The 24,919-nt window shown below is 46.5% G+C and overlaps 1 protein-coding gene and 1 pseudogene across 2 annotated transcripts in view; both read right to left on the bottom strand.

Moving 5' to 3' along the window:
* Positions 1 to 406: 406 nt before the first annotated feature.
* Positions 407 to 24,919, bottom strand: part of DNAH9 (dynein axonemal heavy chain 9) — a gene marked incomplete at its 5' end in the record, with an annotated part of 343,516 nt that continues 319,003 nt past the window's right edge. Inside the window, 7 exons of the mRNA XM_079798920.1 lie at positions 407 to 668; positions 1,356 to 1,745; positions 13,788 to 13,970; positions 18,393 to 18,563; positions 21,195 to 21,386; positions 22,400 to 22,591; positions 24,376 to 24,603. Coding sequence (XP_079655046.1) covers positions 441 to 668; positions 1,356 to 1,745; positions 13,788 to 13,970; positions 18,393 to 18,563; positions 21,195 to 21,386; positions 22,400 to 22,591; positions 24,376 to 24,603 — 1,584 coding nt within the window. The 3' untranslated portion in view covers positions 407 to 440. The remainder of the gene's footprint in view (positions 669 to 1,355; positions 1,746 to 13,787; positions 13,971 to 18,392; positions 18,564 to 21,194; positions 21,387 to 22,399; positions 22,592 to 24,375; positions 24,604 to 24,919) is intronic.
* On the bottom strand, positions 4,977 to 6,156 carry LOC307115374 (gamma-sarcoglycan-like; annotated as a pseudogene). The gene is made up of 2 exons: positions 6,068 to 6,156; positions 4,977 to 5,467 (listed from the first exon to the last, which is right to left on the bottom strand). The product of its transcript is annotated as a gamma-sarcoglycan-like (transcript).

The raw sequence follows: 24,919 nt of genomic DNA, 5'->3' as shown, positions 1-24,919 counted from the left end.
TTGGCTCTTAAGGATCATCTGTGACCCTGCACCTCAGAGCCTGGGCCAGACACAGCTGGAGAATAAATCACTTTATTAGGGAAGGTTCAGTGTCAGGAAATGCCTCTTCCCAGCTCTTAGGTCCACACTCTTCCAGCTCACCTTCCCTTTAGGCATGTCTCAGGCTCAGCTCTGTGGGGTTAGTTCGGCTTTTTTGGCTACACTCAGCTCTTCTGAAGAGAGCTAAGCCTAGCCCAGAAAAGTCGAGCCTATCTCTCTATTCCTGTAAGTAATCAAATGAAGAAAACATTCCTTAACAGAGCACAAGGCTAAAAGAATTGTACAGAACTGTGAGTGCTTGTGGTTTCTTGTCTTTCTATGTGTCTGTGATCACCCTCAGCCACTTGTCCCTCTGGGCAGTCTCCAGCCCAGCCTTGTTTTCTCAGTGGCTCTGCAGGAAGCTAAATCTGGAGAAGCAAAGCTACTCCAGCCAGAACCCACTTGGATGGGTTCTCCTTGGTCTTCAGGTTGAAAGTCCATACGTAGGTGGGTCCCCGCTGACATGTCTTGTATACAGGACAAGAGTAGACACTGCGGCAATCTTGCTTGTCTGCAGGAATGGCCTTGATGAACATCACAGGCATGGGGGGTGTCAGATCCTTGAGCTTGGCCTCTGTAATGACCCCAGCCTGAGGACAAGAACGTGAGGAAAGCCATGTTAGATCAGACCCAGAGCTCAGCCAGCTGCCTGCTCCCGCAGAAGATCAGGAGATGAGACTGGGAAGGGCTGGCTGCCTCTATGCCTTCCCCCTACAGGTTCTTTCAACAACCCACAGTGGGATGCATCTGATGCTGCTTTCTGGCCTAAATCACTTTTTGAAGGAGAGTTCCAAAAGCTGACATTTTTCATATACAAATTAATCCCTTTGAATCTACCTGAGTTTTATTTTTTGATTCATTCATTTCATAAGCATATTGAATGTAACTATTTGCCAGATGTCATGCTAGGTGCTGGGGTAAAGATGAGTAAGACACAACTATCAGCAAATGCTTTAGATTGTAAGGCTTTGGCTGTATCCTGTTTTAGTTTCTGATGTGACATCATCCACCCTGTAGAGCATTTTGACTTTTTGAGCAGAGGAAGCTATGCTCCATCTTCATCCATGGAATAGGGATCAGAGCTGTTGCTTTTAACCACTCCCCTCCCTCTGCCAAGCCACCATCCCTGGTTGCCCTCAAATGGCTTGTCAGCCTCAAGGAAAGATTATCTAGGTCAAAAGATTCAGGAACATCCCTTTTAGTAAGCATGCTTTATGGGAGGCTGTGTGTATTTAACCAGCCCACAGAGGGTGTCCCGTGGCTCACCCAGGACTTACCTGTGTATCCCAGCGAGCACCTTCCATGAAGAGGCCATGGACATAGGCTCCTTCCCGAGGAGGGCTTCTGAAGTCCTCTCGATTCTTCTTGGTCACGTCACATTGCAGGGCCATCTGGTCCAGCGGCCACTCATTCTTGCGGGCCATGGACTGCATTATGGCGGTCAGGAAGGACTGGGGGTTGAAGAAGCCTGTCAGCCACACTGTGGAGGGCATTGCAAAGTCGCCTACCCAAGCCTCCAACTCCTTGATTCGGCTGAGGAGGTCCAAAAACCAGACGGCCAGGCCTGCTGTGGAAGGGTAGGCTCGTCTGGCCCAGGGCTCTGGCACGGTGTCTAGGTATAGGCTGTTCTCTAAGTTCTCCATGTCACTGGTCATGGTCAGCTCCCCCTGAAGACAAAGAATGAGAGGAGAAAGTGAGGGGGCAGCAAGTCCCTGCAAACAGCCAGCCTTAGGGATTTCTGGCTCACGGCCCTCAGAAAGACAGGAGACTCCAGGGGTGGGCGACACCATGACTGTCCCGTCTAGTACTTGATTTGCAAGGTTTGTCTCATCCAAGGCTGGTCCTTTAAAACTCTCCCTGCTCCAGTTACATCCAGTCTCCACCTATCTACTGGTAGTAGTGGACCAGTCCACTGCAGACCTCAAACCACCTGTGGGTTCCATGCCAATTCAACCCCACCCAAAACCAACTCCATGACTCTCCACCAGCCCTTGCAGTAGCCCTGCAGACCTTTGCAGGCAGCCTAGAAACATAAGGTTACACAGTTTAATTTACAGATGGTTTTCACTGAAAACCTTTCTTTACGAATTTCATCTAGCCATTGGAAGAGGGTTCCTTAAAGTCGCCTAATAGTTTGATTTCTGAAGGAAATCCTTGATTTGGGGGCATATAGATCCTCAGGCTTCAGCTTTGTGTGTGTATGAAGAATGCTAATCTCTCATTCTCTTATAATGTCTTTGGTGTCAAGTTAATTCTGGCCTCATAAAATTTGTTGGAAATTATTCCCTCTGCTCTTTATTTAAATTAAACCTTTTATTTTTAGATAATTATAGATGCACATCTATATATATAAAAGGCTATTATGCAAAGTGTCCCCTCAGGAGTTCAACTGGGAGACCGGGAGTTCAATCACTCGTTATAACGTGTGCTTACCACCAGTGGGCGGCAAGGAACATGGCGGTGACCAGTGGTGGCAGCGGGGCACTGAGGGAACGAGGGAAGGAGGAGGCAGGGAGGCGTGGTATCTGATCGGCCCTGATCATTCACCAGGCCTAGGGACTCTACCTATTCACGAATTTCATGCACTGGGCCTCTAGTGCAATTATAAGAAAGAATACAGACAGTTTCTCCCAAAGGTAATATCTTGCAAAACTATGAAAACAATATGTCAACCAGGATACTGATACTGATACAATCAGGACACAAAACATTTACATCACCATAAGGATTCCTTGTATAGTCACATCCGCTTTTCTCCTGTCCCATCCTTTCTATAACCCCTAGTAACCACTGTTCTAGTTTCCATTTTTTCTCCTTTGTCACTTCAGGAATATTATGTAATTGGAATCATAGAGTTTGAAACCTTTTGGGATTGCCTCTTTTTACTCAGCATAATTCTCTAAAAATTTATCTATGTTTTTGCATATACCAAATAGTTTCCTTTTTATTATGGAGTAGTATTTCATAGTATGTGTGGTAGGCAGAATAATAGCCCCTCCCAGCTTTTTATTGTTTTGAGTGTCTATCCCTCTACCAGTATCATACAGTCTTAATTATCCTATCTCTATACTGTAATAAGTCTTGAAATTAGGTAAACTACTTTTCCTCCACCTTATTCTTTTTCAAAATTGTTTTCACTCTTCTAGTTCTTTGTTTTTATATATAAATCCTATATAATAAAAGCCTAGGTGGCATCACACTCAATGTCATCACAAGATGGCCACCACAAGATGGCCAGCAGGGGAGGGCAGTTGGAGGCGATCGGGCTGGCAGGGGAGCAGTTAGGTGGCAGTCAGGCTGGTAGGGGAGTGGTTAGGGGGCGATCAGGCAGGCAGAAGTGGTTAGGGGCAATCAGGCAGGCAGGCAGGTGAGCGGTTAGGAGCCAGCAGTCCCGGATTGTGAGAGGGATGTCCAACTGCCTGACAGTCGGATATCCCCCAAGGGGTCTCAGATTGGAGAGGGTGCAGGCCGGGCTGAGGGACACCCCCCGCCCCTCCCGTGCATGAATTTAGTGCACCGGGCCTCTAGTTTTAAAATAATCTCTTCTGTAACTGCAAAAGGTTCTTGCTGTGATTTTGATAAGAAATTGCATTAAACCTGTATATCAATTTGAGTAGAAATGACATCTTTACTGTGTTATGTTCCAGTCCATGAACATTATATGGCCCTCCATTTATTTATATATTCTTTAATTTCTTTCACCAGTGTTCCATAGTTTTGAGTATACAAGTCCTGTATTTGTTAGATTTACATGCAAGTATTTTAATTTTTGAGTGGTTAAAATGGTTTAAATTTTGGTGTCCATGTTTTCATTGATTATATATAGAAATATTATTAATTTTTGTGTGCTTATCTTGTATCCCGTGACCTTTCTGAATATTTTTGGTACTTTCTTTTAGTACTTTAATAATACCTCTCACTGTCTTCTGCTTGCATAGGTTCCTACAAAACATTTGCTGTCATTTTTTTCTTCTTTGTATATATTTTCTATTTTTCCCTCTGGTTGCTTTTAAGATTTTTCTTTACCATTGGGTTTAAGAAACTTTATTGAGCTATCTTTACCTAGTTTTCATTAGACTTACTGTGTGGGACTTGTTGTGCATATGGGTTTATAGTTTCATCAAATTTGCAGAAATGTGGCTCTCAATTCTTCAAATTAATTTTTTTTCTGTTTACCTTCCCCTGCTCCAACCCCTTTCTCTTAGGACTCTAATTATACCTATGATAGATGATTGCACAGGTCATTGATGTTCCATATACTTATGTTCAGTCTTTTTTTTGGGGGGGTGGGGGGTATAGGTTGATTTTTGCTCATTGACTATAATGAAAGCATGATTAATCTTGCATAATTTATTTCTTTGACTACATATTAAAAATCAGATCAACCTTAAAGTCCATTTAAAATATGAATATTTTCTTGTGAAACTTGACGTACTTTGCATTAAAATGGAGAGAGAACCCACAGGTTTGAGTGATATAATGAAAACACATCATAGAACTTTGGGGCATCTCAGTATTGACCAATGCTACTTTTTGGGGGAGTTAGATATCCACAATTGAACATCATAAATTAATTCCACACAGCTATTCACTATTTCATTGTAGATTGACATGTACAAGAAAGGAAAAGAAAATTCACAAGGTTCTGATGAAAATCAATCTAGTGGAATAAACACATCATTTTGTTATTTCTTTGGCTTTTGCATCTACCACCCACACACCATTCATCTGAACCCCTTCATTGACACAGTTTTCTTTTTGAGTTCCTTTTGAAAGTGTGTCCTACTTCCATCTGCCACCTCAGTTTTCCAGGGTGTCAAGTTGCTCTAAGTGTGAAGGCTTAAGGTCTCTAAAGTTCACTGAAACAAGGCAGATTCTCCATGGAAGATGTGGGTGGTTTAGGGACAGATGTGACTGTTTTCATGGCACGTGGGACTTGGGCCAGCTAGACAGGTAAAGCTTCCCATCGGGACACACACACATTTCATAGAGTCTTTGTGAGCTGCCAGCAGGACCCTGAACCAACTTGGGTAAACATACAGTTTCAGTTCCAAGCACAAGCATTCCATCATTACTATGAAAAAGGATGTCCATTTGAGAAAGGGCCTTGATTTTTCCAGCATGAGCTTTAATACGAACACCCTTTGGGGCATCCATGCTTAGACTCCATGTAGGAGATTCTAATCTCAACTCCTGAAATGGGTCGGCTCTTATGAGAGGTTTTTCCACTGAGGTGTTCAAAAAGCCCCTTCAGGCCATTACTCGAAGTCTATCTGCACCAATCACAACTTCGCTTTCATCAGCAGTAAACAGTGGTTTGCCTTTTTTAGAATTGATCTGAAACTGTTGACTCTGGACTTCGACCATTTTGAGACCCACTTTTTTTTTCCTTTCAAATATATTTTTATTGATTTCAGAGAGGAAGGGAGAGGGAGAGAGAGATAGAAACATCAATGATGAGAGAGAATCATCGATCAGCTGCCTCCTGCATGGCTCTTGACTGGAATTGAACCTGGGACCCTTCAGTTCTCAGCCCAGTGCTCTATCCACTGAACCAATCCAGCCAGGGCTTGAGACCCACTTTTAATCTTCTTTCAGAGTTGTGTGCATTTACAGTCACATTCTGAGTAGGCTGTAGAAGCAGAGATGAGTCCCAGGCTTTTTGGTGCGGGGAAAGAGGCACAGACTTCAGCTGCCTGAGGAGAGGCTGGGAAGGGAAGCAAGGCAGGGAGCCGTGGCCAGGAGTCCTGCATTGGGACTTTCTTAAGCTTCCAAACTTAAGCGGCCATTTCACCCCAGAGGGGCTCTTTTTGTTTTTCCTTTTCCCCTCATTTGGATAGTTTCATTACTCTATTTTCATTGTTAGCGACTTTTTCTTCTGCAGTACGTAATTAGTTGTTAATGCTCCAAAGTATTTATTTTTCCATTTCAGATAATATATTTTTCATCTCCATATATTTCACTGGATCTTTTTTGTATCTTTGCTTGCCATTTCATCATATCCTTATTGTGTTCTACCTTGAACATGTAGAGCAAACTCATAATAGTTGTCTCAACATCCTTGTCTACTAATTCCATCCTCCCTGCCATTTCTGGCTCCATTTCAGTTGATCAGCTTTTCTCCTGGCCGTGGAGTCCTGCTTCTTTACATGCCTGTAACTGGTTTATGTCAAATGCTGTGAATTTTACATACGTGACTGCTGGATTTTGTTTTATTCCTTTAAAAAGTGCTGGAATTTATTTTTTGCTTGTAGTTAATTCACTCTAAATCAATGGATCGGCCAGAAGCCTGCATTACAGTTTTGTGTTCGCGGGAAGCAGGGAGGGTCTAGACCGGCTTTTAGTCTAGGTCCAATTTAGCCCACTACTGAGGCTTCTCCCTCAGACCTCCTGTTGTGTGAGTCTTTTCTACTCTGGCTGGTGGAACACAGTCTGTTCCCCGCTTTGTGTGAGTTCGGATACTTGTTTCCACTGCTCCTCTCTGGTGGTGTTTCCCAGCTTTGGCAGTTTTTCTCACTCATGTGCAGAGCAGTCGCCAGCCCAGTCTCGGGGTGCGTCTGCAGATCGCTGGAGCTCTTGGTGCAGCGAGCTCCCTGCCTTGGTGTTCTACTCTGCAACTGGACCTTGGCCCCAGGAACTCACTTGTTTCCTTAGTTCAGCAGAAACCGGGACTCTTTCCTGAGGCTTCCTCCACACAGTAAGTTTATGCAGTGAGGGGCTCATTCAATGAAGGGAAACCTTTCTTGTTTCCGTTTATTTTTTTTTTAAAGGAGGAAGGGAGAGGGAGAAAGACATAGAAACATCAATGATGAGAGAGAATCATTGATCGGCTGCCTCCTGCACACCCCACACGGGATTGAGCCCACAACCTGGGCATGTGCCCTGATTGGAAATCGAATCATGCCTCCTAGTTCATAGGTTGATGCTCAACCGCGGAGCCACGTCGCCTGGGCTTATTTCCCTTTTTCCAAGTATCACAGTGTTGGGGTATCTGTCGTTTTTCACATATTGTCTGGTTTTCTAGTTAAGGTCAATCTGGTTTGTCGGCCATAAAAAGAAAACCAGATAAGTAACTTTTAAGCATCAATTCAATATTTCACAAAGGTTACTATCACAATTATAAAAATTTCCTTTTGTAACCAGAGTCTGTCTCTGTTAGGGCCAGAAAGGAACTCTCAGTGTGGAAAAGGAATTATTGAAACACTTAAAGTCATCAAGAATCATCCAAGCCAAGGACTTTTAATGGACTGATGAACATGCGTGTAATTTTCTAAATCCCTGATTTATAAAGGCAAGCACATTGACTTCTTCCCAGGCCACACAGTATTTGCAGTGGTGAACAAGCAAGTTACTTTCAACAGAACGACACCTGCTGAGGAGTGAATGGGTGCAGCTGAGCAGCTGACCTCCCTTCCTCCTACTCACATCACCTTTGCTCTTAGTCACACAGCCACACAGCGAGGGCTATACCAGTACTAATTTTTTTCTCCCAGAAATGTGTAACAATGAGAAGAATCCTTACTTGCTGAGCTTAGAGTTTAACTGGGGAAGCAGGGTTTATATCTGTGGAAAGGCTTGAGTGATGACTTAAGAGCAGTTTCTAAGAGATGCTGATGAGCGTAGATGGATCCAGGAGCACCGCTGGATCTATGTGTTGTATAAGCATAGACGAGTACAGGTCAGAGAAAGGCTTATAAATAAGGTACATGTACAGGTGTGTTTCTAAGATGGGAAAAGCCATAGATAGGCAAAGGGGCTAGGGGAGGGCTGTGGCAGGCATGTCTTGGCAGCACTGGGGGCTGCATCATGCAGAGAGGGCAGTGACTGTACACAGTGTCATCTAGGGAGGCAGGAGGGCTGGGAGGCCCGGATCAGTGGTTCTCAACACTCCTTTTCTAACAGACATGATGGGTGATGCCCATAGACAGGACACAGTCCCACCACCCAGTAGCCTTGATGCCACTTCACTTCGCTCATTCCTGAAAGAGAATCGAATCAGATGCGTGAAAGTGATAAAGGGGCACAAGCAAGGCAAAGCTGCTCACGTAATGCACTGGTGCGCCACGAAGCCGGAGAAGCATGGAAGGGGTGTGGGTTGGTGGCTGGGGGAACCACTGGGTCCACATCAGTCAGGCTAATGCAGCAACTTGTCTGTGGGAGGCAGCTCCAACCCTCAGAGTTGACAGGTAAGAAAAACCTCTGCTATGAACGGAATTGTATCCACCAAATTTGTATGTTGAAGCCCTAACCTGCAATGTGACTGTATTGGAGATGGGCCTTTAGGAGGTAATTGATGTTAAATGAGGTCTTAAGGGTGGACCTAGTCCAATAGGATTGATGGCCTTATAAGAAGAGATCAATCTCTCTCTCTCAATATCCCTCCCTCCCTCTCCCCTGGCCTTATGAAGAGGAGAGAGAATGTGTCCGTGTGTAAACCTTGAGAACTGTGAGAAAATAAATGCCTGTTGCTTAAGTACCCCCAGGTTGTGGTATTTTGTTATTGCAGCCTGACCTGACTAATACACCCCAGAGAAGAGAACCAGAAGGGCGGTCAATGGTAGAAGCGTTTGCAATGGACCAAAACAATGGCCTTTAAGAGCTCAAACCATTTAGTGGGGAGGGGCTTCAATTCACCTTTGGGCAGGGTGAGGGACTCTTCTTCTGGGAAAACTATCTGACATTCTCCCTAGAGGGCGTAGCTGGTAGGCAAGTCCCTACCCATTGTTTGGGCCTTACATTGCATTCAATACAGATGCCTTAGGTCTACTGTGTCCAATCCAATGACTACTAGCCCTGTGTAGCTACTTAACTGCAAGTGAATTAAAAGGATAAAATTAAATAACCTTCTTTAGTCACATTAGCTACATTTCAGAGAGGAAAAGAGAGGGAGAGGGAGATAGAAATATCAATGATGAGAGAATCATTGATTGGCTGCCTCTTGCACACCCCCCACTGGGGATCGAGCCCACAACCTGGGCTTATGCCCTTGACCAGAATTGAACCTGGCACCCTTCAGTCCGTAGGCCGACACTCTGTCCACTGAGCAAAACTGGCTAGGGCTATATTTCAGTTTTTTAAAAAATGTATTGATATATATATATATATATATATATATATATATATATATATATATATATGGAGAGAGAGAGAGAGAGAGAGAGAGAGAGAGAGAGAGAGAGAGAGAGAAACATTGATTTGTTGCTCCACTTAGTTATGCTTTCATTGGTTGATTCTTGTATATGCCCTGACCAGGGACTGAATTTGCAACCTTGGTGTATCAGGACAATGCTTTAACCAACTGAGCTACCTGGCCAGGGCTCTACTTGTTGCAGTTTTAATAAAACATGTTTTTTTGGGGGCATACTCTCATACAAACTTGCTTCTCAAACTGTAGTTAAGAAGATATGCAGACAAATTAAGACTCATTACAAAATTAAAGTCCAAGAGACTTAAAAAAAAGACATAGGCCATATTTATTTTCCTTTTTAAAATTAAAAAATTAAGTTTTTAATGGCCATTTTACTTACATGATTATACAAAGCTCTGGGGTTTTGTTCAATCTGGTTGTGTCTATGGAAATGTATCATACATGTGAATGTCGTCTGCCATGTGGGTAGACTGGGAGTAATTGTCCCCCATCCTGGAGTCGTCCCATAATGTGACTGACAGACGGTCAGCAATACTGGAAACAGTGTGGTGAAGATGTCCTGTCCTTTGGTGCCTCTTCCTAGGGCTGTGATAGACTCAGATGGGATTGGCTCTGTCGGCCACCGTCATTTGTACAGTGAAGTCCTGTGTTTCTGGGTATCTCCCTGGCTGAGTCCACTCCTTACTCTGGGTTACCATGCCTCCTACAGCCAAGTGCCACTCTGACAACAATGATGTCACATGAGCATCTACTTCTCCGACTTCGGTTGTGATAAGGAATGATGTGCTTAAGGTTAAAATATATGCAGGAGAGAAGACTTTTAGGGCAGTGAAACTAGTCTCTAAGACACTGTAATGGTGGATACATGTCATTACACATTTCTCCAAATCCACAGAATGTACGGCATCAAGAGTGGACCCTACCCAGCTGGCATGGCTCAGTGGTTGAGCATCAACCTATGAACCAGGAGGTCGGGGTTCGATTCGGGTTGAGGGCACATGTCTAGGTTGTGGGCTCAATCCCCAGTGGGGGGCATGCAGGAGGCAGCCGATTAATGATTCCCTCTCATCATTTATGTTTCTATCTCTCTCTCCCTCTCCCTTCCTCTCTGAAATCAGTAAAAAAACAAACAAACAAAAAAAACAAAAAACAGTGGACCCTAATGTAAACTATGGTCCTTGCTTGGGTCACTGTGATGAATCAAAGTAGGTTCATCAGTTGTAACAGCTGGACCACTCTGGTGGGGAAATTGATAGTGGGGAGAGCTGTGCATGGAGGGGGCAGAGGGACATGGAACTCTGTACCTTCTGCACAATTTTGCTGTGAATCTAAAAATGCTCTAAAAATAAAACCTGATAATAAAAATATGCAATATTTACAATTTAACACCCTTCAGAAATCTGAAATCATTTTGATAACAGAGGAACATAAAATGTGTAACTTGGTTTTCTTAAGAATTTCTCACCTCTGCTTATGATTATAATTTATTGTGATAGTGATTTTGCATTTACTAATTGAATGTGCAAGTGAGGGAGCCTTAGAGAAGTGCTATGGTTTATGTTTTGTCAGTTTGAGAGTGAAGCAGGAAGGAGTTAGGGAAGGAAGAAATCATTGGCCTGGTAGTTCTGTTTCTGAACTCAGACATTCCCATGACCTTGAGCAGAAGTAGAAATGCCTCGTCTTCAAAGGAAGGGTGAGAAGAAACTAGAGAATACTGCCCTCTACTCACTAAGTGCGACTGTGTCCCTCTTAGGAGAAGAATATATCTACAGCCTTACATAGTGAAGAACCAGCTGACTGGTCAAAGGCACTGACTCCCACTAACCAAATGCACAAACACCTGATGTACAAAACTCCCAAAGGCCAATTCATTCTTCACAATAACAACTAGTTACAAATTTTAAAGGGTCATATAGTGGTGAAAATTCTCTGCCTGTGTAAGAACATTACATGAGACTCTAAATTCTTAGACCTGCCCTGTACACTATAGTAGCTGCTAATGACAGGTTAGCACTTGAAACATGGCTAGTCCCAATTCAGATGTGTCATAGCATAAATGAAACACCAGATTTCAAAGATTTTTAAATATAAAATATCCAGCCAAAGTAGGTGAAACCTTGGAGCAGGCTTAGGGCTCCGCTGCTAGAACATCTGGAAGACTCTTGTCACCACCTGTCATAATCCTACCCTTCCTCCAAAGACATCTCTCTAGGTGGCATTGAATTAATTCACCTTATATTGTAATTAGCTGTGTGCTTGCTTTTCCAAGATTGTCATTCTGGAGAGGAAAGTGCCCCTCTAGCATGAAGGGCAAAGAGTTCACTTGACTAGACTGAAAGAAAGAGAAACCTCCCTGCCTCCCTCGTCTTTTCTCAGGCACGCTCTGCAATTCTTGACATCAAACCTTGGAAAGCTCTTGGCAGAAAAACGAGTGAATGAATTGGAAGTTGATTGGGTAAATAGACTACACCAAATTGCGTGGATCCAATAAGCTAAGGTTGCAACAAATCTACTCAAGATAATTACTAATGTACTAGAGGCCCGGTGCATGAAATTCGTGCATGGGGGGGAGGGGTTGTCCCTCAGCCCGGCCTGCACCCTCTCCAATCTGGGACCCCTTGGGGAATGTCCGACTGCCGGTTTAGGCCCAATCCGGCAGTCGGACATCCCTCTCACAATCCGGGACTGCTGGCTTCTAACTGCTCACCTGCCTGCCTGCCTGCCTGCCTGATTGCCCCTAACCACTTCTGCCTGCCAGCCTGATTGCCCCCTAACTGCACCCCTGCCGGACTGATTGACGCCTAACTGCTCCTCTGCCGGCCTTATCACCCCCAACTGCCCTCCCCTGTCAGCCCAATTTCCCCCAACTGCCCTCCTCTGCTGGCCTGATCTCGCCCCCAACTGCCCTCCCCTGCTGGCCTGATGGCCCCCAACTGCCCTACTTTGCTGTCCTGGTCGCCCCTAACTGCCCTCCCCTGCCGGCCTGGTCGCACCCAACTGCCCTCCCCTGCTGGCCTGTTCGCCCCCAAATGCCCTCCCCTGCCGTCCTGATCTCCCCCAACTGCCCTCCCCTGCTGGCCATCTTGTGGCGGCCATCTTGTGATGATGTCGTGCGAGGGCGTGACGCCTCCTAGGCTTTTATTATATAGGATACCTGCCTGCCACAGTAATGGAGCTGCACAGTGTGACAGGCAGAGTCCTTATTTACACTTGAGATTGTTCTACAAAGTTTTGTGTTTCATTTCATTACAAGCTGGAGCCTAATTTGGAAACATTACGAAGCATTGTCAGCCTTCAACATCCCTTCCCATCTCACCTTTCTCCTTTTTTCCCTCCATCCATATTGGGGAGAGAAGGGGAGTGAACAGATTTAAAAAACCCCAATAACCTAGATTTTGCAGTTTATTTGGTAGTTTCTATGTGACCGCATTGGGAAGCAACTCCCATCTGTTTTTCCTATGCACACGTGACCATCGGCCTGGAAGGCAGCAGCACACCACAGCCCAACGTCCAGGGCTGGGCTGAGATTTCATTGTTGGCTACAAAACTGGGCTCTCACTTTCCCTCTGTGTGGGGTCACAGTTCTTTTACTAAACTGACAACAGTCACCTTCCTCCTCTCCCAAAAGGCAGCAGGCCCTCCCCTTTTACCTGTTTACAGGTGAACCGTTATAACAATGCCTCCCTGTTATGCTCTGTGCTAGGCATTTGACAACATACGCTTCTGGTGCAAAATCAACCTTGTTTACATAAACTCCCGTAGAAATAGGAGGCTCTTTCACCGATCAGAGAAAGCTCAGCTTGTGCAACCTTGGATCTTTCAGATCTTTGGATCTTTGAACCACCTCGAGGTTGTAAAAGATTAAAATTCTTTCCTTCCCCCTGATGGGGTGATAAGACTTTCAGCTAATACCTTTGGGTACTTACCACATTGTTCTCAACACTCTGTGTATATGAATTTATTTAATTCTCCCAAAGCCCTATGAAATAGGACCATTATCCCTGTTTTACAGATGAAGAAACAGACAGTGAGATTTAAGTCACGTTAAGGCCGCACAGTGAGGACATGGAGAGTTGGGAGTTGATGCAGTCTAGAACCGTACTTTAAGGACCCGAGGACAGAAACCGCAGGGCAGCCTCCTGGAAACTCAGAGGTGTGAGGCAAACACACCTTTTTGCCTCACGGGAAAGCGATGTTCCCTATGGCAGTGGAAGACTCTTGGGTGTGAAGACTTCTGTCTTGGTGGTCATTCAGAGTGTAGTCTCCTGGGCAGCTCACCTAGGCCGACCAGCCAGTCATAGCGCATTCTAACCTCAGCACGGCGTCAGGCTTCTAGACCTTGTGTCTTACCACCCCTCCCCGCCCCACCCCCATTCTCCTCCCCCCCCCCCCCCCCCCCCCCCCCGCAAACATGAGCAGACTCCGGTTTCTGGGGTGACACCCTCTTGGGCATTTGGATTGTTGCAGGAGAACTGTTCTCCAGCTCCCAGGATCCCTGGTGCCACTTTCTCCTCAAGGGGGCCCAGCTGGCAACGCCCTTCCCACCCAAGGCCTCACGCACTTTCAGGCCGAGGTGCAGCTCCCTCAGCGAGCGCCGGATCTCCCTGGTGAGTGTGTTCATCCGCTCACACTCCTGCAAGGCAACCACGATGTAGGGGGTGCGCTCCTCCACCCTGGCCATCAGCTCGGGGATGTTAAACTCGTCTGTCACCCGCTCCAGTATTTCCTCCAGAAGGGCCTTGACCTGCCCACACAGGAAACACAGGGTTAGAAGCGGGGTCTAATTCCCCAGAAGGACTCATTGTCCACTATTAAGGCACTAAAGATGACAATCACCCATCCCTGGCCATCCTCTGGCCTGCTTGCTTAGGTCAACGAGGTCAGGGGTTGAGGACCAACCACGGATGGCCTCGCCATAAGCTGTGACTTATGCCACCAGCTGAAAAAGATGAACACAGATGCTTTGCCAAGAACTGAGAGTTGGAGAAACCCAGAACTGAAACAGCTGTGAGAATCAAACTGGAAAGGCATCAGACAGACGGCTGGACGGTGGTCATTTGGGCCACACGAAGCTAGTATATACATTCCATTCTTGGGTTTCCAGGAGGCGGCACTGCGGTTTCTGTCCTTGGGGCCTGGAAGAAGCACCCCATTTATCATGCAAACCTCCTCCCACCCCAAGGCTCCTTTTGCCACACAAACTGTCAGCTAATTAGACCAGAGGAGCGAGAACAGCAGGGCCTCTGGCCTGGAAAATTGGAATTGAGGTACCAAGATACTGACTTATTTGGGGGCAAGCATTTGGAAGCTGAGCCTGCCAGTTAGAAGTAAGGAGGAAGCCCAGGAGGTCTGTCAGCAGAGAAAGAAGTGAAACAAGTGCAGACATAAGACCTGTGGCCAGCCGAGAAGGAGGGAGCGAGGGAGGAAGCCAGCGAGAAGGCATGCAGCCTTCCGGGCCCTCAGAGGCAAGTAGTGGCGATCTAAGGTTTTCGTCTGTTCATCGTCTCTCTCCCCATCTTCTTCTTAACTGGTCCCTATCTTGTTCATGAAATTATCTCTTCCTCCTTGTTTTGGGGTACAGTTCTGGGGCCTAGCCCTCCCATGACCCACGTGGGCCAATCAGATACTTTTTTCCAGGGACATGAAAATTGGAACCAAGACTAGGATCCAGGACAATCCACTTGACTTCTTTCTCAGGATTGCTTAAAAAAAAAATCTATATCTATATCTATATCTATATCTATATCTATATCTATATCTATATCTATATCTATATCTATATCTATCTATCTATATTGATTTCAGAGAGGAAGGAAGAAAGAGAGATAGAAACTTTAATGATGAGAGAGAATCATTGATCAGCTGCCTTCTGCATACCCTCTACTGGGGATCAAGCCCACAACCTGGGCATGTGCCCTGACTGGGAATTGAACCCTGACCTCCTGGTTCATAGGTTGATGCTCAACCACTGAGCTACAGCAGTTGGGCCCAGGATTCCTTTGGTGAGCTATTTCTTGCCTATTTCAGCTAAATTGGTCTCTGTTGCCTGCCACCAAAGGACTCCGACTGAGTGAATGCAGTCCTGTTATGCATTACCTATGTGAATTTTAGCAAGTCATTTAGGTCTCAATTTTCTGCATCTATAAAAATTTCTAGGAGCATTTTTATCCACCTGTCCCCTCTCCCCTAACCCCCAGGGCTGATGCAAAGATCAAATAAAATGAGTTGATGAATGTGGCAGCATCTGAAAGCTATAAAAAAACCATATAAATGTAAAGGATTATTAATATTCACTTTGCCTTGTTTTGTTAACATAGAATACATTCTCTAGGAAAAGAGCTGATGTTAGAAAAAGGAAAGGACAACTCATCACCCTGTCACAAATGGGTCTCTGGTGCTGTCATAGCAGCAACTGGAATGGAATTTTAATGGTACCTGAAAGCTGCTGCTGGGCGAGAAGACAAATGGCTGAAATTATATCATATTTCTGTCTCTGGAGCAGAATTTGAAGAAACAGTCCTATAACAGCGAGCTGCCATTCAGACGTTATTCACAAAGAGATGAAAAGATAGTCTGGAGGCATTGTTCCCAAGTACATTGAATGTGGGAAACAGAGTTCTATTCTGTCACTGATCCCGCCGAGCATGTGGAGCCGGGGCGAGGACGGGAGGATGGTTAGGGACATGCACAAGTCCGCCTTCTGCTCAGAGAAGCCCTGCAGATGGGAGGAGTGGGTTCCAAGGGGTGTGGTCTACTTTATTTACACAAACACCTCTGCCTTTTTTTCTTTGGGGGAAGGTAATAAATGCTTACCACAAGGGTCTAAACGTTACAGATCCATATGATATTAGAAGCAAAATCCTCCCACAATGTTGCCTATTTCCTCAAAGGGGAAAAAAACCCCACTAACTGCTAATGTTTGGGTTTCTAATTCCTCTAGGCATCCTTCAATGTATATAACTCCCCCCCCCCCACATTGATCTTGTCTTCCTTCTCCCTTTCCCCTCCCTCCCCTCTTCTTCCTTCCTTCCTTCCTTCCTTCCTTCCTTCCTTCCTTCCTTCCTTCCTTCCTTCCTTCCTTCCTTCCTCCCTCCCTCCCTCCCTCCCTCCCTCCCTCCCTCCCTCCCTCCCTCCCTTCCTTCCTTCCTTCCTTCCTTCCTTCCTTCCTTCCTTCCTTCCTTCTTTCCTTCCTTTTTCTTCCTTTTTCTTCCTTTCTATCACCAATGGAATCACACTACACACAGCTTTTCCCACCCTGTAATAAATCTTGCTTTTCCCACCTTGTAATTAATCTTGGACATGTTCCCTTGTTAGTACATATGGACTTGCCTTGTTTTTAAAAAACAGTATAGCTTATTTCACTGGTGTGGCAGACCATAGTTTATTATGTTATTCCCTATTGCATGTTTGGCCTGTTTATTATTTCTACTACTATAAGCAATAAATAAATATAAATATATCATAAAATCTGTGCACTTTTGAGTGTTCCCACTGGTGGTTGAATTCCCACACATAGAATTACGAGTAAAAATATGAAGATTTTAAATTTTAGTGGCTATGGTCAGATTGTTCTATAATTTAAACCTCCCCAGTAGTAACAAGAGTGCCTGCTGTCCCGGGTCCTCCTCACTGCATAGTATCACATTAAATTGTTTTGCCATTAGGTGAAAAATGATATTTCACTTGACTTCATTTAGTTACAGTGACATTGAGAATATTTTTATTGGCCACTTGTATTATTATGGCCAATGATTATGAATTTATTTTGTGTCCTTCTTCCCCCTCCTCTCTTCTCTTTCCTTCTTTTCCCATATGCAGGAACTCTATATATTAGCAAAAGTTGCCCGCTTCCTGGTATCTGTGGTGCTAATAGGTTTTCCTAGTTTGGCAAGTGATCATAGTTCATCTATTTCTGAAACACACACACACACACACACACACACACACACACACACTCCCTTGAATTAGTTGCAAGAAGGGGATAAGGAAATTATAAGAACTGGAAGCTTCTTTGAATGTCATTTGGAGAATATCCTACGTCTATTACCTATATGGTCCCAGCCTTTTTCATTTTTAGAGCTGGGAATGTTTTCCATTCTACATGGTTTAGATTCTGGGTAATGTAAATCTCTTCTCTTCCTTTTGTTCTCAGATTATTTTGTACTCATCAAACGGCGGATTGATTTAGGACAGCTGCCTGCCAGTATGCTCACCTGCATCAACTTGCCAGGGTGCAAATCCCTGGGCCTAATAGTTTGATAACTCCCAGGTTTCTTTCTTTCTTCTTTTTTTAAAAAAAGTCTTTATTATTTAAAGTATTACATATAGTATTACATATGTCTCCTTCTCCCCGCATTGACCTCCCCCTGGCCACCCCCAACTCCCAGGTTTCTTAATCCTTCATCTTCCCAGTATGTTTTCTCATAAAGCAATGGAATCTCTAATGAAAGGAACCTGAGTATTGTGAGTAGGAGTGGGGTGAAGGGGGTACACCTCTCAGGATAAGTTTGCTTGTGTGAGGAAAACTTCACAAGAAATTACATTTCTGTGCCCCATTCCTCCCTGCCCTCTCATTGCCTCTGGTGGTCCCCAAACCCATACCTCACCCTAGTCTGCCTTTCTACCCCATAATTCCCCTCTGCCCTCTGGAAATTTCAGGAAGTCCTGTGCTTAGTAGCTCTTAGCTGTGTGTTAGGAGGCTCTCTGATGAAATGTCATTCCCACACAGAGAAGGCACTGCTGTGTTGAAGAGGAGGAGTGAGTCCCAGTGAGCACCTCGTTGGTGGAATGAGGGTGGAGGTTTTTAGGGACAGCTCCCTCCGTCACTACTTACTTTGCCAAGGAATCACGAAGTCAGTTTTAAGCTTCCCAAACCAGCATTGTCCCCTTCCTTCACTTTGGCAGACAAACTAAATTAAAATGGACTTTGGACGGACTAGCAAAGCAAACTGCCAAACCCCATGGCAGCGACTTCCTAGGATGTACTACCCGCAGTGGCCAGGATGGTGGCCGGGGCCCGGCTCTTGGACTGAAGGGCAGGCATTTCAGGCCTGGTGGGCTGTGGGGATGGTGTGCTCAGTGGGGTCTGTGCTGTGTATCGCCAGCGGCCAGTCCCCCTGTTCAGTCCTCAGCTCCCGGAGTGCCCTTGGGCACCCCCTCCACATACCTTCTCTTCCCTCGTGGCCGCCGCTCCATCCCCGACGTGGCTGTCCCGCGGCTGCAGCTCCAGCACCGTGCGGAAGAGCTTCTCTGAGGTCTGGGTCAGGAAGCCGATCTCTGCATTGGGGTGGAGGCCGTAGAGGTATGGTGACTCGGGGGGCAGCTCGGCATCAATGTACTGCAAGTCAAGGGCAGGTCACTCACAAACAACCCAGACATCTCCCATCCCCACTCCATGCTCCAGGCTCCAAGGTGCATGCAGTCAGCGGTCCTTTTGGCCCTGCAGGTGACACTGGCTGTCAGCCACACCCTGGCCTGCCCCTCCCCCACTATGCTGGGCCAGTTTTAAGACCTCCCCATCCATGAGGTCATTCTCTGATTCCAGAAGTTTAGAGGATTTTAATCCAGTTCCAATCTCACCCCCTCCCACCGCTCCTTGACATGCCTGTCCTTCCACACACCAGGAGAGCTCCTCAGAGTCATTTAGAAATACTAAACCCTACCCGGTATTTTTTCTCAAGCTCTTCTAGGACCTCAGACCTCTTGCCCTGAATTAGTTTTCCCCTCCCCTCTGTTTAGCTAAATCAGAGACGACAAACCTACACACAACATGGGACAACACATGAAAATCCCTGTGTGAGTTGGGATGCACGCCTAGGTGAGCTTTGCTGCGAATTTGAGAGTTCCTGCCTCTGGCGAAAAGTATTAGAATTTAGCCCAGCCAGTGTGGCTCAGTGGTTGAGCATTGACCTATGAACCAAGAGGTCACAGTTTGATTCCTGGTCAGGGCACATGCCCAGGTTGTAGGCTCAATCCCCAGTGTGGGGCGTGCAGGAGGCAGCTGATCACTGATTTCTTCCTCTCATCATTGATGTTTCTCTCTATCCCTCTCCCTTACTCTCTGAAATCAATAACATATATTAAAAAAAGAAGAGTATTTGCATTTAAAAATTTAAAAGTGTGACACCCAACTAACACATCTCAGTGCTCAGTTAGGGTGGGTCATGGTCAGTTAGGGTGGCTACGGTCAGTTAAGGTGGCCAGTCTGCCATTCCTAAAAAATCTTCCTCAGCCTTTTTCCCCTCCAAAATATTTTTATTGATTTCAGAGAAGGAGAAGGAGAGAGACATAGAAACATCAATGATGAAAGAGAATCACTGATCGGATACTTCCTGCACGCCCTCTACTGGGGATCCAGCCCACAACCTGGGCATGTGCCCTGACGAGGAATTGAACTGTGATCTCCTGGTTCACAGGTCGACGCTTAACCACTGAGCAACACTGGCCGGCTCCCTCAGTTTTTAAGGCTCAAGCTCTTCTCTGAATATTCTCTGAGTACAATTCTTCCTATTACAGTAAGAAACTATCTCTCAAGTTTAGCTCCTAATTTGACTTGAATGATTTCTTGGTGTTAGTAAGGTCTAGTCTAAGTAAAATATTCCTTAAAGGCAAATGTGTGTGCTTATTTTTATTTTTCTTCCAGCAGTCAGCATTTAATGAACTCCTGGACCTCTTGGTAGGTTCTCTATAACCATCTATTAACTGACAGGTTACAGGGAGGGAAGAAGAAAAGGAAAATCTGCCTCACGTATTGGAGGAGGTGTGCAAACCATGTTACTGCTGCCCATCACCTACTCCAGCCTCTTATCAAATTGTCCCATAGACACTAGGGGACGCTCTTGCACAATTTTCTTGGCTAAAGCCTTGAAGACTTGATCAAGAGTTAACAAAATATGCCGAAACCGGTTTGGCTCAGTGGCTAGAGCGTCAGCCTGCGGACTGAAAGGTCCCAGGTTCGATTCTGGTCAAGGGCATGTACCTTGGTTGCAGGCACATCCCCAGTAGGGGGTGTGCAAGAGGCAGCTGATCGATGTTTCTAACTCTCTGTTCCTCTCCCTTCCTCTCTGTAAAAAATCAATAAAATATATTTAAAAAAAAAAGAGTTAACAAAATCCTCTTGTTTTTTTTTTTTAGAATCTTATTGTTTTTAATTTCTTCTCAGAGGTCCATTTTTTTTTTCTGGATCAAATGACTTTTATGACTTACCTTTTTAAATTTTATGAATTAAAAAAAATTAAAGCTTGTTGTTAATGTTTTTCTGACCAGTATTCCCCTAAGTTTGGTATTCAAAGTTCTTTTAAGCACCTTCAAAAGTCAAGCAATAAAAATAGTTTTTTAAAAGTATGATCCTTTCGTATATTTTCCATGGCAGGCTAAATAGGCAAATATGAGCACCTTAAAAATAGCTGCAGTAATAGTAAAATAAAAACCCAAAGTAATAGTATGAAAAAGCTTTGTTTGAATGTTTTTCCTGGTATATGTACCAGTATGTGGGCATGTGGGCCTGTGTTCATAGCAACCAACCAAAAGTAGGAGGGGTGAGTGATCTCCAAGATCATGTCCCTTTGAAGAGATCTGGAATCACTACCATAAACCTTAGCAAAAGTTAGCTAAGTTCTTACCTGAATTTTGCTCCTAATGGCTTTGCCAATATCCTGAACGAAAACAATCAAACAAATGTCCCAGATGTTATTTGTAGAAAAGAGCAACAACTAGAATCATTGAACCAAATATCAAGAATAGAAAGAACTCCAAAGGCTCAGAGTTGGAGGCTAGAAATCTTCTAGCTCTCAACTTGAACAGGGCCAACGTGGGGCTGACCACCACACTCGGTATAAGCTGGGCTCATGAAGCCATTCTTCCCTGGCGCTGTGAGCATCCCTCAGCCACGCAGGGCAGCACTGAATGAAGACCCAGGTCCCGCCATGTGGGCGACATTACGGTGTCGTGGGGGGAGAGCAGGCCTCACCTCATGGTAACCATTGTAGTCCATGTTGCCTGGGAGTGGGAACCCTGGGGCCAGAGTCAGCTCTCCTTCAAGCATTTCTGGTTTAATGAATTCCTCCAGATACGTCCTGCAGAGTCTCCTGTCCCAGTCATCGGTGATATGGCCTCCATACATGATCTCTCCGAAGAGGTAACGCAAGTCATCATAGGGGACCTGAGAGACAAGGGGAAGAGAAAACGGTCTCCGCACAGGCATAGGGCCGACCTCCGGTGGACAGAGCAGGAGCCACAAGGCAGGATGCACCTTGAGATTAGGATCAGTGTTTCATTCACCTGTGTACCCCAGTGCCCAGCAGAGTCAGGTACGTGTGGGAGTTCATTAAATGCTTGAAAAATTACGCCGACAGGTGAGCAGAGATAAGGTGCCAACCCCCTCATATATATACCTTCCCCCTTTCACAGTCATTCAAGAGGCAATGTCAAATGGAAGAAAATAAGGACCAGGGCACTTTTCTAATTTCCTGCCATTAATTAGCATATTAATTAACGGTCTCCTTTGAAAGGCCCAAGTGAATGAACTGTAGCAGGCAAGTTCACTGCTGTTGAAGTTAAGGAAGAAGCCTGTCCCCACCCTTTTCTGGGGAAAGCCTTGTCCAAGTGCAACAACTGAAGATGGAGTTGTGGGGGGTGGGCCTCCCGGGTTCTGGAGCTGAAGGCAGAGGATGGCTCAGGGCATCTGGGCCCGGTTCCTTTCCGCCAGGAAGGAGGAGGCCTTGTGGATGCTCGATCTGGTCTCTGAACCAGAAGAGCCTCGCTGGTGTGAACATTCCCTTAAATGGGAGAGCATGGGTTGTTGGTGTACGTTTTCTTTGAAATAGGAATATCAGACAGAGAATGAAGGAGACAAGGTGTAGCAAGAATGTGGCTTCTTCTTCAACTTTGGTGAGACGGAGAATTCTGCGTCTCTGGCTAATTAATTTGGGCATTTGTGTCAGGTGAGTGTGGGGCCTCTTCTTGCTCAGCTACAGTTCCCTGCAAAGCTGTGAGCACACGGGTGGCCCGGGCCCTGGGACAGACACTCACGGGACTGACTCACACCAGGCGTGAGCCCAGGTTTGGTTTCTCAGCCTCACGCTGGTCCTGGGGGTGGCCCCGTGGCTAAGTTCACACTCCCTCACTCGCGGGGTGCGCGCCGATGCCCTCCCCGCAGCTGGCCGGAGCCTGTACCTTGGCGTTGGCCTCCAGGAAGTTGTAGAGCACGTGCACAGAGATGGTGAGGTCCCCAGTGTTGAAGGGGTAGGAGCGATTCCATCCCTGCGGCCCGAACTTTCGTCTTTCCGCCACCACCGCGTGGAAGTAACAGAGAGCAAAGAGGATGCTCTTGAACTCCGAGTCCCTTGAGCACATCTCCAGGGTGTCCTGAAAGAAACGGGGCGCTTCCCTGTTAGCTCCCAGGTGCTGCTCTGCAGGGCGGGGTGTGGACCCTGGTGCCCGGCCTTGCTCTGCATAAAGCTCCCGCATGTCCTGGTTAGGGTCAGAGACCCATACAGTCGGGACTACAGATTGCGTTGTGGCTAGGCCTGGGCTCAGGGTTTGAGGGGTCCCTGCTGAGGGCTGGGCTTTCGTTTAGAGTCTGAGTTAAGGTTGACATGCAGGTTACAGGCGGGTTTGGTTTACGGTGCAAGTTTGTGCATATGGACGTGCTAATTAAGTTCTCAAGCATCGCTCATGGAAAACAGGGTCCTGGCCAAGGGAGCGTCCCGTCTGTCATATTCACGTCACTCTGTGCTGGGGTGTGGGGTGTGGGTGGGGGTGCCCACGGCATCATCTCTTATTTCTTCCCTTCCTGCCTTGCTTTTCTTACCCGTCACGGAGCCTCTGTCGGTGTGATTGCTGCCTGTGTGGCTGAGGGACCCCTGGCTCACTGCCGGGGGAGCTGCTGCCTGGCGGGAGGGTGGGAATCGCAGCCCCCATCCTCACCCCCCCCCCCCCGCAGCAGGGGCCATGGGCTACTGGCTGCAGCAACAAGAGCGCCCAGGGGTCCTGGCTGCAGAGCCCACAGCAGGCGGAAAAGACGTGGCTCCCGAAGAGAGGAGGAAGGGAGGGACAGACGGAAGGACAGAGTCGCGGGAGACAGTCCAGAGGGGGAGGCAGTGGAACTGAGCAGTAGACCTTGCAAGGGCTACTTTTTATGTGGAGTGAGCCACCTATGGGGTCGGCCTCGACTTTTAATAAACACTCCACACCTGTCTTAGAATTCCCAGTAGCGCAGATTCCAGTGCCATCGTAGCCTGCGTTTGAAACTTTGCCTAGATATTCTTAATCCCATTGTAACACAGTGTTCTCAAAGTTGTGCAGTAGAATTCCCGGAGAGCTTGTGAGAACACAGATCCCTGGGCCCCACCCAGAGTTTCTGATGCAGTAGGCCTGGGCCGCGGCCTGAGAATGTGCATTTATAACAAGTTGATGCTGCTGTTCTGTAGGTCACACTTTACAGTGATGGGCAACCTTTTGAGCTTGGTGTGTCAAACTTCGCCAAAAAACTGAGCATAACTCGGGTAGTGTGTCACTTTGAGGAAAAAACTAACTCCAAGACTCTAGTCGCTAATGTTTCATCCTCAGGAGCAGCAAATGTTTCATCCTTGGCCTGCGGCCGCGTGTTATCAAAATGGCTACGCATGTCAGTGCTGACACACGTGTCATAGGTTCGCCATCACTGCTTTAGGAGTCTAACACAGGATTACAGCCCAAGTCTAGATCCCACTGCCTGACAAGGGTTATTTGAAGCCTTGATACTCAAGATGCATGCAGAGGTCAACTGTTCTCACCTGAACCTGTCAACCATGCTTAGCAACAAGAGTGTGACCCGTATATCACATCAGTTAGGTTTACAGCAACCTGCCCTTTTCTGTCTTGGAATATTTAGCTAACGTGCACTTGCAAAAGTGCCCTCAAACCTCTTGCCAAAGAAAGACCCCAAGCTTGGTCCGCCCAGGTGTACCTGGGAATTGAGAGCTAGATTTTACTGTGTAGGCACAGGGTGGAGGTCAATCTCAAAGGGAGCACATTTTGCCCACATTGGGCATTGCTCCATAGCCCGGCCGGTCCCCGACCCCACCCCCGGCTGCATGCTCTTCTCCCACCCAGTTGAATTGGCTCTTTGTGAGGTGGGTGCTCGTCTCCCCTCCCTCCCAGGGCCATACCTGAGTGAAGTTGTCCAGGGCCTTGTGCAGGTTGGCATGCATGCCGGTGGGAGGCTCATTGGTGATCTTGATGGAGTTCTCCAGGATGCCCTGGGGGATGATGTGGCCCTCGGGGGCGGGCGCAGGCTCTGCACTGATGAAGACCCTGAACTCCGGGTGGCTGCTTGCACTGAGCTCCTCCAGCTTCTTCTCCAGCGTGCTGAGCCACTTGGCAACCAGGTGGATGTTCTGGTGGGAAGGATGGACCCCCAAACATAGGCATTTGCTTAGTTCTGTTAGCAGTAAACAGTTGTAGGAGAGCAGCTAGAGGAGGGACCTGGCCTTAGTTTCAAATACATCACCTGCAGTATGAGTTGTGGCATTCCCAGTTCTGGGGACCTCCTGGCATCCTGCAATTGAACCCTTGCCCTTGATATCCTGTCTCTCTAGCACAGTGTTCTCAAACTGGACTCAGCAGCAGAACCCCCTGGAGGGATTGTTGAAACAAAGATTCTTGGACACTTCTCCTCCCCGCTTGCCCCTTTCCCCCGAGTTTCCGATTCAG

The sequence above is a fragment of the Cnephaeus nilssonii genome (assembly GCF_951640355.1).
Source record: "Cnephaeus nilssonii genome assembly, chromosome: 19".
NCBI classification, from domain to species: Eukaryota; Metazoa; Chordata; class Mammalia; order Chiroptera; family Vespertilionidae; genus Cnephaeus; species Cnephaeus nilssonii.
This window is presented reverse-complemented; position numbering and strand designations above follow the sequence as displayed.